Consider the following 19,028-nt stretch of genomic DNA (forward strand, 5'->3'; position numbering starts at 1 on the left):
TATTAAAATAACAGTTATTAAATGGAATTCAATTTTCCCTGAAATGAGAACTTATTGCTACAGGTGGCAGGTATGCCTGTATCGTCGACCGCACTCGAGATTTTTCGTGGTTCATACTAGCTACGACAAACGTTTAGACACACCATGGTGGCGCCATATTAAAATTACAAATTTAAATGCTTATTTATACAAAACTCAAAATTAACATTCTTATTTTTTTCCAAAACTTCAGTTATAACTGCATTATTAGAAAGAATAGTAAAGTTAAATACGGCCATTATTTACTCATTCATATCTAACAACTATGTCCACACGTCACTGTTTGACGTAATCATCATCACATACGTCTGAGCTTATATCAGATTTGATTATTTATTTACCTATTCAATGACGTCACCCTGAAAAAATCTAAAACCCAGACGGTGAGGTAAGTTTAAGATTTTTGTTTGTGCCGTTTAAAATAAGCGTTTTGCTTGTTCATTAAGCATTTTGCTTCAACAAATAAACCCGAATTCATTTCCGTGATGGCCGGAAGCACTCTAAGTGCGAAATATTCGAAAAACGGGTTCAGATTTTCGCCAAAAAGACGTGGTTCCAATTCCGAAGAAAATGTGCCCCATGAGCGAAATTTGGCCCTCTTGGGCCTCGTGTTTTCAATCCTGGTGATCGCTGTGAAGGTATTTTACGAACACCGTAAGTATAGAGTCATAAAGTTGTATTTTTTGGTACTTAAAGAAATTGTTACAATTTAATTTTGAAGGTTATATTATTACGCCATATTTAATAATCATGTCATAACTTTTACCATTAATCCAACTTTTAACAAATATAAGATATCCCCACAATTCGTCCAACCATTTACTTTATGAGTGCAGACAGATGATAAGAATAACCAATAGACTGCAACAAATTCAATCAAGATAGAAAAAAACTTGACACAACTAAACTATTGCCGATTCTTTTGGCCTTACAAGATAATAAAACAGTCTTACTTCCTTTTCCCTTTAACTACTCTATTGAAACTTTACAAATATAATTTTTAGCTTTTTTTGCATTCTATGAATGTTTCCATATAAATCTAACTGTTTTTCCTTCAAGGGCTGAAAAACCAGAAGATTAATATTCTCTTAGGAAATTAAGTTTTATATATATATATATATATATATATATATATATATATATATATATATATTCCCATTTTCCACAAAGTTACTTCCAGAAAAATAATTGTCACTTAATAATTAACCTAGTTTTACTTAATTAGGTATTTTTTCCCTCATTTAAGATGAAGTTCTACACAATCTGATATTTGAGAGAAGACTAATTTCATATGAGGTAGTAACAGAAACTGGCCAAGTAATGTTCGCAAACACTTGGGAAACAGCTGTAAGGCACAGCAACATTTGGCTGCCTTTGGTGTGTGGATGTCTGGCCACATATTTCACATGGATGTGTGTGTATTTGGATTCCAAAGAGCCAGGAGTGAACCCACCAAGTCCTTTGTCACCACAAAAATATAGGTAAGGTTGCAAATTCAGAAAGCACTGAAGCTATTGCAACTTTAATTAAACTCCATTAAATGTAATAAACATGTTGATGCAAGTTGCATTATGCAGCAACATGCACCAACATGCATTTCTGCACCAACAAAGTTACTGCAAAAATTTACATCACAAACAATACATTATTGTTTTTTAGGAGCCGGTCAGGACACACTTTTCATTTGAATTATGTTTTTGCAGTTTTGGTCGGATTTCTGGTTACTATTTATATGTATTTTAAGAATATGTCAGTTTAGCTCTGTGATAGATCATTTTAAGCTGGATTTATTTATACATACAGATACATAACATAATACAGAATTGCACAGAATGTAAAAAATGTGTGAAGTTTCTATGTTATGTGTTGTATTATGTGCTGTAAAAACCCTGCCGTAGGGTTAGATTTTGTAACATCTGATATATCTTTCAGCAGTGTATAGCTTCGTGGTTTTACGTCAAAATGACAGCTATACATCAATAACATAAGGTGTACTAGCTACGAAATTTAGATATTAGTATATTATATAGGCCATGTTTTGATTTTGTTTATATTTATCATAACCTTATTTAGGTCATAACAAAATATTTCAAAACATTGCAAAGAAAACAGAAATTTATAGTATGTCATTGGCTCTTAATGTCTTACATGAATGTTTCAGACTTTATGTTTTAATAATATGTATCAGTTTTTGTATTCTGAATTTTTTAAATTTCAACTAAGTTAATCAAATATGCCTACTTAGCCATCAATTTTCAACTGATACATTTTCTGTTCAACAAATAGAAATGGGTAAAACAATAAATAGCTAGTTATAATTTCATAACACTTCAATTATTTATGTGTAATTTAATAAAGGTCTATCGCTGAATTTTTAGTTTTATTAACATATATTTCAAAACCCGAGAGTCGGCATGGTAAACAGAATAGATTAGGTGTTCCGGAATTTCTCATAATATTTAAACATATTGCCTGATCATTAAGATAATGATCAAGTTAAAGGACGCTTCTTTCGGATTTCCGCAGGTACGCCTCGCTGGGAGCAAATTCTGTCAAAACCATGTGAATTTGCTTAGGTACAATATCTTAAAAACTAGTGTTTTGTGAAAATAGCGATGTTACTTTTGATTGTATTTAGTAGGGTGGGTAATAATAAACTATACTTGTAACTCCCTCCTTAAAAAATTTTTTTTTTCAATAAAATATCCACACCCTTTTTTACATGCTTTCCAGCATAAGACTAGGATTATTCAGTTTCATTTTACAAAAATGTAATTATTTCCCAATCAATAGAAGCAAACGAACTACGTTTATGATTAAAATTGACTTACCACGCCAATGGTTTATATGGAAAAAATAAGATGAAAATGAGTGGTAACAACAGAATTGACGATATGAAAGTAGATAATCCCAGCCTAACCAGTAAAACAATATTTTTCAACATTTTCCATGGGAATATAAATAAAGTAATGTAAGGAAATATCTATTCCAATGTATGGTAATACGTAGCCGCATGCAGTCGATTTATTTGCATGGTCGTTTGACCTGATATTTCATATTACAATGCTGAAGAACCAAGCAAAGAACAATAGAATCACTTATACATAAATCTGCAGCTTTCTAAAACATTTATTTTCTTTGCAGTATAAGTAACCTAAACCTGAAACAATACCCTTACAAGAATGGTCAGTAAAGCAGACTTCGAAGTCATTTTTAATGACACCTTTAACGAATTGTTTGATGAATTCGTCACACCCGCTCTTTTAGATGCAGGTCATGCTATTGAAAATGTCGGTAAGTGGAAACAGCCTTTTGTGTATTTGTTTAAAGATTGTAGGTATGACGTAAGAACTATACATATATATGTTTACTTATTTTCTTCAGAAAAGCTCAACAATTGGATGCCTAAAGTGACTGCAAATGCCCTGTCATGCTCCTATTGCCGCGAGTCCTTTTTAAATGTGCAACAACAACGGGAACACTATAAACTAGACTGGCATCGCTACAACTTAAAACAGTCTTTGCAGGGTAAAGAACCGATTGCAGAGGAAGATTTCAATTTAAGAACTGAAAATGGTTTAATAAAACCTTTTCTTATTAGTGCTATCCTTTAAAACTTGGAAATTCAATTACAGATGAGGTATCGAGTATTTCAGGTTCCGATTCTGAGGAAGATGAACAAGATTCTTTAGAAAATATTGCTACCGCCCAAGGGAAGATATTCCTTGAAAACGCCAAAGGGCAGGTCTTCTCCATGTATCGAGGAGTTTTAATGGTGGACAAAAAGGTTTTATTAAAATTTAGTATTTCAAATTACAATTGTAATCTGTGGTGCATAGGAGGACCCTTCAAAAGTAGATTTCTTCAAACGATTCCGACAGAACTGCTCGGACAACAAACAGTGGACGATATTAATGTTGGGTGGGGGTCACTTTGCCGGAGCTATCTTCAATTATTTAACTCCAATAGTCCACAAAACATTTCACTGTTACACTGTTAGGGCTGGTCAGGGTGGGTCTCAATCTGGCAGGGATAATAAATCCGGAGGATCACATCCAAAAAGTGCGGGGGCTTCGCTGAGACGGTACAATGAGCAAGCATTGATTGATGTATGGTTGGCACTTTCCGAGTAAAGAATATTTAATATGGGAAATCTTTTATAGCATGTGCGAAGCATTCTCGTAAGTTGGACACAGGAAATGAAAAAGAGCAGTTTGGTATTTTATAGAGCCTCAGGTCCCTATAATAAAGGTGTGTTGTTTGGTGGTAAGGAGCCTGTTTTAGATAGAGCTGATATTCGCTTAAGGACAATTCCTTTTTCGACTGGCAGAGCTACTTACAGTGAAGTTAAGCGGGTACATTTGGAGCTTTGCTCAGCTCAGGTTTATGGTAATTAACGAATTAGTTTTTGAAATGAAACTTTAAAACATTTTTTAGGGTCATTAAATGCGGCCGTGAGCAGATTTTCGAAACATACCTTACTGGAAAAAGATGAAAGAAAATCTAAAACTAAATCGTGCGGTATAAACCGGGCTAAATCCCGGGAAGTTGTGGATAGACCTTTGCCAGGATTAGATAGGTAAGAAAAAATAAGTAGTAAACTACGTGAAAAACCGTGCTGTTGGGATTTTAGTTTGGAAGTCGAAGAAGACATCGCCAACACAGACGAAGAGATTTGCTTCGGCAATGAAAATTTGGAAATATCATTTAAGGACCTGGAAGAATTTGGTGACAGTCTTTCTCCAGATCAAAGAGCAAGAGGTCAAATGAAAAAACGACAGCGCAAGAGCAAAACTCAAAAATTAAAAGAAAAAGAGGAAGCCAGAAAAAAATACGTAATAGATACAATTACAAAAGGCAACTCTTTGATTTTGGAAGATCTTTTACGAGAACGGCTGAACACCTTTCAATCGTCCACTACTATTTCTAGAGAAGAAGTATCGAGCGATTTCTTCAACGAAGTCCTTGACGAGCGAGGCAATAGCTATCTTCACTTGGCCGCCATGAATGAGCACGAAGAATTGCTTAATTATCTCTTATCCAATAACGCGGATCCGTGTTTGAAAAATAAAGAGCAGAAAACTCCTTATAGTTGTACCACTAGTAAATTATCCAGAGACGTTCTACGAAAATTTGCCAGGGAACACCCGGAAAAGTACAACTACAACAAAGCTCAAATTCCGTTGAATGTTTTGACGGAGGAGCAGATGGCGGAGAAAAAACGGGCACAGAAGAAAATTAAAAAAGAGAAGGAAAAGGAAAAAAAGAAAGAGAATTATTTGAAACTAAAGGAGGAGAACGAGAAGGAAAGATTTATTAATTTGAGCGATAGAGAAAAGGTAATTTTTTCACTGGAATAATATATCGACCTTATTATTGTTCGTGTAATATTTATTCTTATTGTTTTTTTAGAGGGCATTGGCTGCAGAAAGAAGGATTTTGAACACCCAAGGCAAGGTGATAGCTCGATGTTTTTTGTGCGGCTCGGACATGGCAGGAAAGGTACCTTTCGAATATCTGGAAAATAGGTTCTGTTCTATAGATTGTTTGAAAAGCCATCGAATGAAAAATATCATAAATATTTAAATAACTAGGAATGATAAAAAGATAATGACATTTGCTGCAGTAACTTCGTTTTTATTCAACATGTTAACTTATCGTAAATTCTCCATCAGGAACTAAAAAATCACATAAGTCTCATTTAAAAACTACAAACTAGACACGGTTTGGAGAAATAAGTGTACGATATGGGTTTTATAGAAAGAATACTATTGAATAAATCATTGTTTCAACCAACCATTTTACTCTTACGCATTATAAAGAAAAATCTCACAATCCATAATTTTCCATTTTTTCAATCGCCATTAAGTATTTTGGAATGCACATTATTTTCCCTAAAAAGTATATGTTCCTCATACTTTAGTTTGATTTCCAGACACATATAAACACATAACAAATTATAGTAAAAGTAAAATAAGTAACCTTATAGAATTAGAAAAACCATTCTATACCATAATTTATGAAGTGTTTCAAAATTCAAAGGATCGTACGAGAGTAACGTAAGATTTTTTGGAGTATAATATGTACAGCAAATTAACATTATTTTCGATTGAAGAGTACACTATTATTTAGCCATCTAAAATACTTAATATGTGTCATCCCCATCAGCTGTATTATTTTGTCCAAACTGGCAAGAATTCTAAATGCTGAAAAATTGTGATTTTTTGGTCCATATAAACTACATTCTAAACTCATGAATCCCATATTTTAATGATTTTCTTAATAGAGAAAGCTTTGTAACAAAACTATATCTTCGATTTTTCAGTTTTAAAAAGTTTAAAAACTACTTTTCTAACCTATGAAAAAACAAAAAACAGAAAAACTTAAAAACAAAAACAATAAGCAAACCATTGTCAACTATAAAACAAAACTAATACAAACCCTGCAAAACATTGCTAAATATCACATTTATTTTCTTTCAAATAATACGGTTAGTTAAATTTAATACACGGGCGTTTGCGCAAAATTCGTTTCACATAAATCCACATGAACAAAAATTTGTCACTATAAAACGTTCAATCAATGCATAAAAATATATTATTTTTATTGGGCCCTACCAGCAAAACTTTATAAAAAGATAATATTTTTGTATAGAGAATACATAAAATTTCCTTTCTTCTCGCCAGCAATTTTGGTTCATTCGCAAAAAATTATATTGGACGAAAAAAAAGAAAATCTTAGAATTAAAATCTCGGTAACGAAATCGGTTTTAAATTGCACGTAACTCCCACTATTCTGGCAAATTAGAATTCATCACAGGCACAAGAAAATCTTCCATGTTTGGAATCACCATTACTTTCTAAAAGGCATAATGGGTAATTTTGCTTTCAAATATTCGAAACCTGCATTTACCTCAAATTCCTGAAGCATTTTTTTCTCTATCCATTTGGTGACCATCGTGTAATTAACGTTGCGTTCACCGACAATAGGACAGGCGGTTAAAATCAATTCTGGTACAGGCCGAAAACCCACCCATATCCTGTCGTTGGGTGGGGGCGGTATATTAAGTACAATAGTACCCGAGAGAGCTTTAAGTTCCACCGTTAGTCTTAACTCCGTATTCGAAACCCCTGTAAAAGAATTAGTAAAAGAAACCAAAGAAAGGATAGCTTCTCACCTTCCATTGCCTTTTTAATATATCGGTTGTCGGTGGCCGCTTGAAAGAACTTTGATTCTGTCAATCTATCCACCATTTTAATAAATTTCTTGCTTCCATGGGCAGAAAGGCGATCTGTCGGAGAAATTCCATCTTTCATCGGTGTTATTTCCTGAGGACCATCTTCATCCGAGCTACTTTCAGCTGTATCATCGACGTCAGAGTGATAAATTGCAGATTTAACTTCAATTGTTGAATTAGCTGGACCAAGGAAACAATTAATAATAAATTAAAGAAGGGTCAAATACAAGTTCATTGTGCTAATTTGGAATGATTAACATCTAATAGTTAAAACACCAACCTACCGCTATTTGACTGGGGATTTTTTAATCTCATCAAGTTCAATTTAGTTTGCAGAGTCAAAACCACAGATCCTTCATAGGAAACGTCTAAATCGACCCACAAACCTCTATCGTCCATCTGAGGCTTATTGGAGTTTAAAAGGAAAGGTGGCGTTTTGCCCAAACTGAGTTCCGTAATCAAAATCTCCTCGATGAAATAAGGCAGTTTGATTGTCTGCAATTTCTTCTGTATGCGATTTTGGACTTTTTTCGTAAAACCGGGGTCTTCAATACAGTCAAAAAGAACCCTCCCTATAATAATTAGAAATATCGTCAGTCTTGACGTAGTTCTACTAAGAAGCAAATCATATCTTTGAAACGGCCATATAAATCCTAACCTATGAGGGAGTTGAACCACAACTGCATTTCTGATTTAGGACACATTTCCTGGTCTTCAGATTTTTCACGAGTGTCTGCATCTTTTTCAGTCTTCTCTGCCTTTGAAACCTGCGACAAAAAATAATCAATAATGACGCCTACTTTAAGATAAAATCTTACTTTATTAAACAACATCATGTATTTCGTATATTCTAACTGTAGTTTAACTCTATCGACATCCTTTTCTTGATCAGAAACAGAGTCTCCAGCATGATGGGTGGCCGCCGCTAACCTTCGAAACCAGTCTTCTTTCTCACGGTCGGTACGTCCGAAAATATAAATCTTGACTTCAGAAGAATCCTCCTGGTGTCGTTTATTAAAATTAATTACATGATACCCATAAGGCCGAAAATAAAACTCACTTTCTTCTTATTCACAAGTGTATGGGTCGATGGATGCTTGTTAGTATGTGGGTGTGATTTGTTAGGGGACTTAAACAAGGTGGTGCTTACATTTTGAGAACCCTCTGACGAGTCATCAGGTAAAGAATGCATCTCGTCTTCCTCTCCTTGATTCTTGATTACTCCCGAATCTGCTGCTGGTAGGTTTTCTTTATTTAGGGCCTGAAATTGACAATTTAAATAATTAAAGTAACGGGAGGACTGAATACGCCATTTACAATGACTTCAGGCCCTTCGGGAGAAGGGGTGCTGGCTCTGGAATCCGAGTCTAAATCAATGTCCTGGTCTTCAGCCAGTTTGCTAAATCTTTGGGACTAAAATAAGATCTTTAATTAATTTTTATTGTCTCGCAGAAGAGCTGATTACCATATAAGAATAATCCTTTTTCCTAAACGTAAATTTCTTCTTGGTTTTCGGAGATTTGGATTTTTCGCTGAGCTTCTCCTCAAGAACTTCCTCTTCTAAACCTTCCATTTTAATATTGGTAGGATCAAAATTCAATTGGTCTTTATTTAGAGTGATGCATATTGGATATTTCTTGCTCCAAAGTCTGTTAAATAATATAAAGTATATTATTGCAACTTCTTGGCTTACCATATAAAGCAATATTTTCGCCCTATGTAATTATTATATTAGGGGTACAAATAAGTTTCCGCCGTTTTCTATAAAAAAATTGGAATTAATTGTGAAAGAACGGGATATTACGTTTTATTCAAAGTATTGGCCATCAACGGCCACTACTTTTTCCCATCTTTCTGGCAGCATTCGGATACCACGGCGAAAAAACTCTTCATCTTTTGAAGCTATCCATGAATCGACCCAATTTTTGGTATCTTCATATGATGTAAAGCGCTGCTCAGACAGACCGTGTGCCATTGATCGAAACAAGTGGTAGTCGGATGGGGCAAGGTCTGGTGAATATGGCGGGTGGGGTAGGACTTCCCAATTAAGTGTTTCCAAATAGGTTTTAACCGGTGCCGCAACATGCGGACGAGCATTATCATGTAGGAGAATAATCTTGTCATGTCAAGAGTAGTAATGAGCGCGTTTTTCCTTGAGTGCTCGGCTCAATCTCATTAATTGTGTTCGGTAGAGAGTTCCAGTAATAGTTTCGTTCGATTTGAGCAACTCATAATATACAACACCAAGTTGATCCCACCAAATACACAACATGAGTTTTTTTCCATGAATATTTGATTTGGCTACTGATGTTGAAACATGGCCAGGTGGACCCCATGATTTCTTCTTCTTTGGGTTATCATAATGGATCCATTTTTCATCCCCAGTGACTACACGATGCAAAAAACCCTTTGTTTTATGCCTGGCAAGCAGCATTTCACTCATGCAAAATCGGCGTTCGACGTCTCTGGGTTTCAGTTCATAAGGAACCCAATTCCCTTGTTTTTGAATCATTCCCAACATTTTTAAACGATGTGAAATTGCTTGTTGCGTCACTTCTAATGTAAGTGCAAGTTCTTTTTGTGTTTGAGACGAATCTTCCTCCAATAACACTTCCAATTCCGTATCTTCGTACGTTTTCGGCCTTCCACTGCGTCCTTTGTCTTCCACGTTAAACTCACCGTTTTTAAACTTGTGAAACCACTCACGACAACTTCTCTCACTCAAAGCAGCCTCACCATATGCTTCTACAAGCAATCGATGCGCCTCAGCTGCAGATTTCTTCAAATTAAAGAAGTAAATCAAAAGTTCCCGCAAATGACGCTTATTCGGCACAAAACTTGACATTTTTGCAAGAAAAAAAAATGTGATGCTGATACGAAACCACTAATACTTCTAGGTTATGTTGTTACTAGTTGATCAAACTTGCGATAGTAAGATTTACATCTAGCAATTTCAGCATAACCTTCTGGTGGGACCATGCTTTGTTAAACGGCGGAAACTTATTTGTACCCCTAATAGAACCTTCAAATTATCGGTCAGGCCGTGGCCAGGTCAAATATTGTAAAATGATCATTTCGTTTATTCACATTTGAACGACAAGAAAAAAGTGGTCTCAATAATAGCGAAACAGCGATTAGGTGCCGCCGTGAATTGAGGATGTATAAGCTATTTTACACATGAACTCGAAGGTTTAATGATTGTCAGTAGTTTCCCAGAGATTAACGGTAAATCAATCAAATTAACGACTTTTAGAACTCACCGAATTCTAGCTAATCCCTCAGGCAACAAACTAATCTTCGCACCTATCAAATTGTAAATTCGGTGGTGACTAAAAGTAGCCCTGATATCATGCTCGTTCCACATTGCTCGTTTAGGCACTTTGCCTTTCGAGTGGCTAATTCTCAGCAGATTTCCTTGCAACCTTAAAAATACCGACTGAGTCCTTGATATGTGATAAACTACCGGATCGTAGGCTTCTGGAAACTCATTTACCCAACCCTAAGAAAAAAATTATTATTTGCAAAGAAGTACCTCTTTCTATAGATGAGCAAAATACCTCATATTTTGTTACAGGTTGGTGCTCTTTTACAGCAGGAATTTCCATAATTTTACTAGTTATTCCTGCAATGTTATCGGGTACACTCACAGGTATGGTATAAAGTTTTACATAAATAAATCCTAAAATTAGTGCTAAAGAAGCGCCTAAGAGCGCTCCTGCCAAATACGGAAGATAACTGTGGAAGATTGCATACACTATAATGTAAATGGACAGCAGAATGTATGGACTAAAAATAATAAAAATGATAAGAACATATTGGTTAATGTAAAGAGCTTACAGAACGTTTGCGTCATTCGGAGACCTCCCAGGTGCAAATCTCAGGTCCACAAAGCCTATCGGTGCAAACACTGTAAAAATTTTAGAATCTCCCTTAAAAAAGCTCTTTCGAATTTCCTCCCCTGAGACCTGTTCCACATTCACAATCTTTTCACTATCCAGGTTTATATTGTCAATTTTCTGGACTACTTTCTTCACAATCTCCTCTTTCATCATTTCCCTATTTTCAGTCTTGTCCGCAGAATCTTTTCGAAAGTCAGTCTCTTCTAATGCATCAACTGCACTTTCAATATCCTCAGTGTGCTCAGGCAGGGCTTGTTCCACTTTTTCAGTATTAATATTATACAACTTCGAGAGATGACTAACGCTCACTGTGCCTTCTTTAGGAGACGCTTTATGGCTACAAAGAGATTTGAGAACGAAATTGATGATTTAATAAGAGTGAAACACACCTGTGATGCTTTAAAAACCGAAATTTCTGTCTGATGTTAGGCGAATGCATCTTTTTGTCTTTATCTATAGAGGAAGTTTCGTCATCGGACGACATTTCAACGCCTGCAATAAACAGGAACGTGTTTGTTTAATAAGAAAGGCCTTATGATGGCTGCAATATTTACCTTCAGTGGTCGACGCGAAACCACAAGTCTTCGAAATACTGCTCTCAGACTGGTCCTCGGAATCTGAAAAACTTGAACTGTCCTTGTTGCCCTCTTTAATTTGCTTGGGGTCAGTTTTCGCTCTGTGTAAAGGCGAACCTTCTTCGTGCCTCGCTTTAATTTCCGTGATTTTTTCCTCCACGCTTTTAGTTATTTTACCCTTTAAAAAGACGAATATTAAATGAAAATTGGGAAATCAGCAGTAAAAAAAATTGTTTCAGTGGCAAATCCGACATTAAAATATAACTTCAGGTTTGACACAGGTATAGACCAAAACGATTGATACTTCATCCAGCCCACGAACTATCTATTTATAATGATTATTAAACAATTAGAAATTATGAGGATCTTTTACGTCTATATTTTTCGCTATTCACATTAGGTTAATGTGTTATTTACTGGAGCTAAGAAAAACTTACCTTTATATCAGAAAAGAATCTCCAAGGGTCGTTAGGCGGCGATGAGCTAAGGCTTTGATTAGTGGACACATCTACACTAGTAGACCTTTTAGCTAGTTTTGGGAATAGTTTTAAAGCTCTCGAGTCTTGATCACCTATGATTTAGATTTGCATTTTCGAGATAAAAACTCACATATATAGATAAGAAAAATATCAATATATATAACAATATACATATGTTGAATAATGTTAGTGTGTAATTAAAAAAAAAAACAGAGCAACTCATAGCAACACTAACATTATAAATCCACAACAAGCAATGAAGGTCCAATATTACTTACTGGAACTGCTTACAGGCTGCAAAACTCCAAATTGATTATTTTTTTCCTCAGAGTTTGGAGTTTCTTCATCACTGAAACGAACTTCCTCAATTTCTTCAACGTTTGCATGAAATTTTATTGATATTGAGGGAACTGAAGTGGTAACAGGTTTGCCTAAAAGGATACGTATGGTCACAACATGAGATATATCTAAATGAGAGAAATGTGAGTTTTTGTCTAAGTTCAAAGGCAATCACTTATATTTATTGGGTGAATTAGGTTATACTAGCAGGACTCTGACATCTGACCTTGGTTTGAGTTCAACATAACATATAATTATATGCTGAAAACCTTGCAGAGAATATACATATATGCACTGGTGTACTAGGAATGGTGCAAAAATTTAAGGGACAAAAGGTTTCTATATTGAACAAGGAATCGATTTTTTTAAATAAAAGTATACTCTGTAGCACAAGATAGAAAAACTCGAATGATAAAATAGGATTTGATCTGGAGAAAATGCCACTTTGTTGAGAAAATCTTTGGAGACAGCAAAGCATAAACTTCATTAAAGATTACCTAAAACACAACTTGAATAATTTAATCTCTTGAATTATAGTAGTTGTATAGGAAATGCTTTAAAAAAATTTTAAATTTTACATCCTGTATCCCAGAAACTACAGGTTTTCCGACATATGCATATATTAAAATAAAATAAAAAGAAAACAATCTCTACTTTAAATAAAATATAGCAAAATCAATAGATAAAAACTTGAATACAACATAAAATTGCCTATAGTGAACATATAATATGTAGGCATACACAATTACCTACACGTCTCCTGGTAAAAATAACAAACTTGCTTTCCTCCCATTGCAACTTTTATATAAATTTTCAAGCAGATATATATGATATATTTAATTTAAAGTAAAGCTTTTCCTTCAAATGCCATAGTTCTACAAGTAGAAACTAGCTCCCCCTGGTTTTGAAAATTAGTGAAGGAAGGTCACTGCAAATATTTTGGATTTCACTGTTTTATATATAAATGATAAATAAAAAAATAATTTTGTAAAAGAATTATTCAAGTAATGGACACCTTACGTTTTACTACATTATCTACTCTAATACAAATGTTTCAATAAAATTAATTTGCTTACTAAGATAACAAAGTTTTATCAATTTGATCATAAATAATTATTAATCTTATCAGGATTAGTCTTGAGCCAGAAAATACAGCATTAAAAAAAATATCAGTTTGAAAAACTTGGCATGCATTACTCATTCTAATATTGTTATAAAGAGTGCTGATTTTATCGACAGGTGACAAGATTATACTATGACTTTTACAGTTCATTTGTAATATATGCAGAAAATAAATTATAAGTTACAATGAACTAGAAAAAAAAGTGAATGAAGCTGATAATACTGAACTTACAATAATTTAAATGCAACCATTATTGCTAGTTCTACTGTGCAAGGCAAAATTTCCCAGCTAAAGAAACATGAAATGTATCAGAAAACTTTATATATACTTACTTTACAAAGCATAATAAAACATACAAAGAGTGACACATCAATTACAACGAAAAGCACACCTCAATACCTGTTACCTTTTAGCATCCCCAAAGTTATTTTACTGTCTTTTCTTAAGCTCATTTTCAAGCCTAAACTAATTAGTAGATTAACATTATATTAGTAGCACATACTGTTATAGGAATGGGACGATACGTGTACCTATACACATAATAGCTTACAGCTACAGGCGAGCTAAAAGAAACATTACAACATACATGTAAGTAGAGCAGCAGACATGATACGCCAGGTGGAATATGATTGCAGGCAAAGAATGTTAAAATTATCAGCTTATGTTCAAAAGAACAAAGTTTATTGTATTAATGAGAGATGTTTGTCTTACTTATTCTGGGTATAAAAACATGAAACATGAAACAAAAACAATACTTTTCAATGGCATAATAAAATCCTGAGGGTATGTTCCAAACAAAATTAAATCTCCTAATCATCCAGTTTTCTTAGTATAAGGAAAAAGATTATGTTCCTAAACAAAGGCCAGGTCTGTTTGAAAAAGAGCCAGAAGACCCAACATAAACAGGAAGGCATTGCTCAGAGAAGTGGTGATGTTTGTTGGGAACTTAATAAGGAATGGCTAATAAAGTACAATGGCACTATGAGCACTATTTTGTCCACCTCTATATCACAATCAAATTGAAAAACTGTCACCAGTCCACTAAATTAATCAGCATTGCATAGCTTTCTGTTTAATTTTTGTGCATTATGCTATATGTAACGCGCCACATAAATCCAGCATAAAATAAATTAAAAAATAAACCTAGAAGCCCCAGGAAATCTATGGGTGGACTTAGGCCTGGTAGTGCCACTCTACTAGAAATGCCCATAGAAGAGTTTTCCACATAATCTAACGTCTGAAACTAAATTACGTGATACATACTTTGTTTGTAGTCCATTGTTTGAAATCAAGCTAAAAAATATCCGATTCTTGAGTCATACTTCTACTTATTGCAAATAAACGTTCTGCGTTTCTGAATAACTAAGCTTGGATAGTTGTCGTATTTCTGTGTGTACAACCTTGTATATTAGGCCTTTTGGATGCAGTTTTTCCTATTTCAAGATCAAAATTTTTAGTTTATCTTTTACACAATTATTACTGATATTAAAACGAATACTCTCCCTTTCAACGCGAATGAGAATGATAGTCGAAATCAGCTGAGCTAATGGATTCTGACAGTGTTGCCGTTTATTTATCAATATCAAGATTTTCATTAAATATTATTGAAATGCACTGCTTGGAAAAATAACGAATAATTAGAAATATCTAAAAAATGTATGAATAAATTAGTTTCAAAGGAAATTATTGAAAAAATTAATTTTGATACTTGTAGGTTATAGCTTAGTAAAAACTATTTTTACTAAACGTTAAAGAATAGATTAAATTGTATGCCCAGTGCACATCCTCATGACGACATAGACATATTTTTATTTTGACATTTGACACCATTTGTTGACGTGCGATGCCTGCCACCTGGCGTTCGTTATCGGAATACAGCCACGTCACTTCTCAATCAAAAACCAATTTTGAGTTAAAAATTTTTTGAAAAAACTTTCAAAAATGAATGTTTTTAGGCTTCTGGGTGATCTTTCTCATCTCTTAGCAATCATAATTTTGTTACAGAAAATTTGGTACACTAGGTCATGTGCTGGTAAGTTTTTTTTTAGCGATTTTGGGACTGTTTTAGCCGGCTGCTTATGGACATTGCAACAGCATTGTTTGTGTATTTCTAATAATTTTTAACTTATGATGCCCATAAAATTAGTAGTTTCTAAAATATTTAAATGCACTCTTCAGTTCAAAACAACAGGCACTTATGTCTGCTTCAAGTTATTCAAATTCCTTATTTCCACATCAAGAATTATGTCATACACATTTATCATGGTTTAATGATTGAAACAGACACTGCAATCTGCAATGCAATATCACGCTTTTGAATTGTTTTAATTTCGTGCAAATATTTCCTATATTAGTTTCAAACATGTTTGTCTTTCAGGTATATCAGGCAAATCACAAATTTTATTTGCCCTTGTATACACGGCCAGATATTTGGACCTGATAAATGCATTTGTCTCCACATACAATACAAGCATGAAACTTGTGTTTCTCATGAGCTCATATGCCACAATTTTCTTAATTTACTTTAAGTTTCGAGCTACTTATGACAGAAATCATGATACGTTCCGCATTGAGTTTTTGGTGGTACCATCAGTAATTTTAGCTTTGCTGATTAACCATCAATTCAGCTCCTTGGAAGTAAGACTTTTACTATACCATTTTTAGCATGGTTATGCTAGCATTGACAGCATTTTCTAGGTATTGTGGACATTCAGCATCTATCTTGAATCTGTGGCAATTCTACCACAATTGTTTATGGTAAGCAAAACTGGTGAGGCTGAAAGCATTACTTCCCATTACCTATTTGCACTGGGCTCATATAGAGGGTTGTATATTTTGAATTGGATTTATCGCTATTGGAAGGAAGGGCATTATGATCTGATTGCAATTGTAGCTGGTATTGTTCAGACAGTATTATACTGTGATTTTTTCTATTTATACATTACCAAAGGTAAGTTTGAGGTTATGTTTCTTTGTTCACTGTTATATGAGTTTTTATTGCAGTATTAAAAGGCAAGAAGCTGCAGTTGCCGGCTTAGAAATTCGTCACAATTTGAGCGTGCAAATTACATTTTAAGTATAATTTGTGAAGTTTCAAAATGATATAATTTTAATGCTTTAAAGCCAGTGTATAGTTTGACATGAAAACGCGTTGAATTGTACATGATTTATCAAATTAACAAGGTTACTGATGAAGCTCAGAAGTTTTTATTTTTTTGGTAATGTAAATGAGCTCTTAAGAAACAGAGAGTCTAATTGTTTGATATAGGTAAAATGTTTTCAATGTAGGTAGTTATTTTTTTCTATTTGTACTACAATGGGATATAGTATATGCCAAAAAATGAGCAGAAAAATATACTAATTACTTATTTGATAGGTAATTTAAAGGAATGAGCCAATGAATGTTTAGGGGGCATGAATTCAACCAATAATAAATTGTAATTAGGAGGGTAGTTTCATGTTTTCACTTCATTTGATATTAAATTAAATTCTACCATTTTTTGGAGTATGTGATTCATTTTTATTTAGACCTACATACGCCACAAGTTAAAAGTAAAGCAACTCTTGCGGTAATAGAAAGTTTTTAATTTTCAAATCTTAAAATAGTCAAAAACAAAGTTGGTTTTCTCATGAGCCAGTAACTTAGATAACAATATTAATGTTTTTAATTTGAATTCTGTGAATTTAAGGTGTTCGTATATAAATCAGTTACGCACGAATTGTTGGCACTTCAAATTCTACGTTTTCACATCTGCGCTAATGATTCGTGTATGTGAAAACCTTGCCAGAAATGAGGTTTACTGGCATCATCAACGAACCATCACAAGCGTGATCGATGCACTTCTCATCAAAATGTCAAAATCAAAAATAAAAATCATTTTAGGAGGGATAGCAAACTTATTACTGAAGTTAGAGACGTATTCGGTTTTCATAATTCTGTGCTTGGTTTTTATAGCCCCAAAGGTCACAGTGAGAGGTCGCTATGTGAAAGTACAGAATTTTAAGAAACTAAATTTTGGGACATCTACGAATTTCATTCATCCACTACAATACTGAAGAAGTTAAAACGGATTTTGATAGTTTTTGCAGTAGAATCCAGTGGCGTTCTTTGCTTTTTGCGACAAGGAATTAAATTTTATTTTTAATTTGGTTTTTTTTTTTATTTATTAGATTTGTGAATTCTTTCCCTTCTGACAAGAGCATCAACATTCATAAAAAAACAAGAGTTTTTTCAATCATTTTCAATGTTACTTGAAAATGATGATAATTTAACTTACAAACGAAAAAAATACTAAGGTTTGAATTCTCAAAATATAATAAATTGATTTCTTTGAACAGATCAATAAGCTGATAAAACTGTGCGTAGCGAATAAACAACATGACGGATATATGGTAGTCTTAAAGTAACAAATATAGATTATGCTAATTACTGAGCATTCAAGAACAATTTGTTTACTTCATAAATTATTGTTTTTGTCTCATTAAATTGTCATCTATGAATTAGAACTACAAGAACGACGGAGAACTCATTAAACTTTTCATCTGAAAGGATGAAAACTGTAACTTCCATTATAATTTTATCTGCATCGTACAAAAGATGGCGCAACGATGATTAAAAGTTTGAGTTTATGTATTATAATCTTTTTGCTAATGTCTGATCGCCCCTTTTGGGGCTTAACCGTCCGGGAAACTTAAAGTGAAGAAAAAGAGTAACTAAATTTTAAAAAAATGTCTTATTGATATAAAATTTGCGGAACACAATAGAAATATTTTGTGTTTATTTAACTAAGGTGTTGCAAAGTATTAACTACTATATATATATATATATATATATATATATGCAGCATGTCTACGAAAAATTTCCTTTTTTTTACGATAATTTTTTTTCCCAGCTGGTCTCATCATGATGTATTGCAGACCGTTTACTGCTCCTTGTAGCCTGTAAACGATACTCTTTTTTATACCACAAAAAGTCCAAATGTTTCCTTGAATTTAGGCGTACAAAACAGCTGCTTTTTTAAATATGTTCCGCAGTTTTAACCATCTAGTTACTTTGATCGCCTGCATATACGAAAAAGTCGTTTATTACGTTATCCCCAGGCACCAGCACATGTGCACATTGTGCACCCTTTCTTCGTTACCCTTGTTCGATAGAGGTGCTACATAATGTATTTGTATTAATATTAGTATAATGCATTGGTACAATATTAGGAATTAATTGGTATGAAAACAATAGATACCGGAAATACAGGACAACTTTTAATGGGGTCATTAGGATGTCACCTAATGTATAGCGTTTTAATGCATTAAATCGCTGTCGATAAAAGAGAATGATGA

General features: G+C 33.8%; 4 protein-coding genes across 6 annotated transcripts; 3 read left to right on the forward strand and 1 right to left on the reverse strand.

The window, feature by feature from the left end:
• Positions 1 to 144: 144 nt before the first annotated feature.
• LOC136340345 (tRNA endonuclease ANKZF1-like) lies at positions 145 to 5,835 on the forward strand. Its single transcript, XM_066284372.1, has 9 exons — positions 145 to 427; positions 3,184 to 3,333; positions 3,424 to 3,615; positions 3,675 to 3,826; positions 3,879 to 4,148; positions 4,203 to 4,428; positions 4,477 to 4,618; positions 4,673 to 5,378; positions 5,452 to 5,835. Exons 2-9 carry the CDS (start codon positions 3,222 to 3,224, stop codon positions 5,623 to 5,625), a joined length of 1,974 nt encoding a protein of 657 aa, XP_066140469.1. The 5' UTR covers positions 145 to 427; positions 3,184 to 3,221; the 3' UTR covers positions 5,626 to 5,835.
• Positions 434 to 2,410, forward strand: LOC136340346 (ADP-ribosylation factor-like protein 6-interacting protein 6). The gene is made up of 3 exons (XM_066284373.1): positions 434 to 693; positions 1,286 to 1,520; positions 1,699 to 2,410. Exons 1-3 carry the CDS (start codon positions 525 to 527, stop codon positions 1,796 to 1,798), a joined length of 504 nt encoding a protein of 167 aa, XP_066140470.1. The 5' UTR covers positions 434 to 524; the 3' UTR covers positions 1,799 to 2,410.
• Positions 5,836 to 6,282: 447 nt separating the features above from the next.
• LOC136340344 (testis-expressed protein 2) lies at positions 6,283 to 15,238 on the reverse strand. 3 transcript variants are annotated; one of them, XM_066284368.1, is made up of 18 exons: positions 14,955 to 15,238; positions 14,098 to 14,254; positions 12,508 to 12,660; positions 12,188 to 12,321; positions 11,730 to 11,928; positions 11,565 to 11,667; positions 11,114 to 11,512; positions 10,834 to 11,062; positions 10,537 to 10,775; positions 8,742 to 8,925; positions 8,594 to 8,689; positions 8,337 to 8,537; positions 8,095 to 8,277; positions 7,935 to 8,043; positions 7,561 to 7,848; positions 7,217 to 7,456; positions 6,952 to 7,169; positions 6,283 to 6,898 (listed from the first exon to the last, which is right to left on the reverse strand). In XM_066284368.1, exons 2-18 carry the CDS (start codon positions 14,141 to 14,143, stop codon positions 6,830 to 6,832), a joined length of 3,090 nt encoding a protein of 1,029 aa, XP_066140465.1. In that variant the 5' UTR covers positions 14,144 to 14,254; positions 14,955 to 15,238; the 3' UTR covers positions 6,283 to 6,829. The 3 variants fall into 3 exon arrangements, with proteins under 3 accessions (XP_066140465.1, XP_066140468.1, XP_066140466.1); XM_066284371.1 differs by having other exon boundaries at positions 8,427 to 8,537; positions 14,955 to 15,237; XM_066284369.1 differs by lacking the exon at positions 14,098 to 14,254 and having other exon boundaries at positions 14,955 to 15,237.
• A 305-nt stretch (positions 15,239 to 15,543) lies between these two features.
• KdelR (ER lumen protein-retaining receptor) lies at positions 15,544 to 17,189 on the forward strand. The gene is made up of 4 exons (XM_066284374.1): positions 15,544 to 15,723; positions 16,069 to 16,328; positions 16,389 to 16,641; positions 16,695 to 17,189. The coding sequence occupies exons 1-4, from the start codon at positions 15,633 to 15,635 to the stop codon at positions 16,727 to 16,729; spliced, it is 639 nt and encodes a 212-aa protein (XP_066140471.1). The 5' UTR covers positions 15,544 to 15,632; the 3' UTR covers positions 16,730 to 17,189.
• Positions 17,190 to 19,028: the final 1,839 nt, after the last annotated feature.

The sequence above is a fragment of the Euwallacea fornicatus genome, chromosome 7, assembly GCF_040115645.1.
Source record: "Euwallacea fornicatus isolate EFF26 chromosome 7, ASM4011564v1, whole genome shotgun sequence".
Classification (NCBI taxonomy): domain Eukaryota; kingdom Metazoa; phylum Arthropoda; class Insecta; order Coleoptera; family Curculionidae; genus Euwallacea; species Euwallacea fornicatus.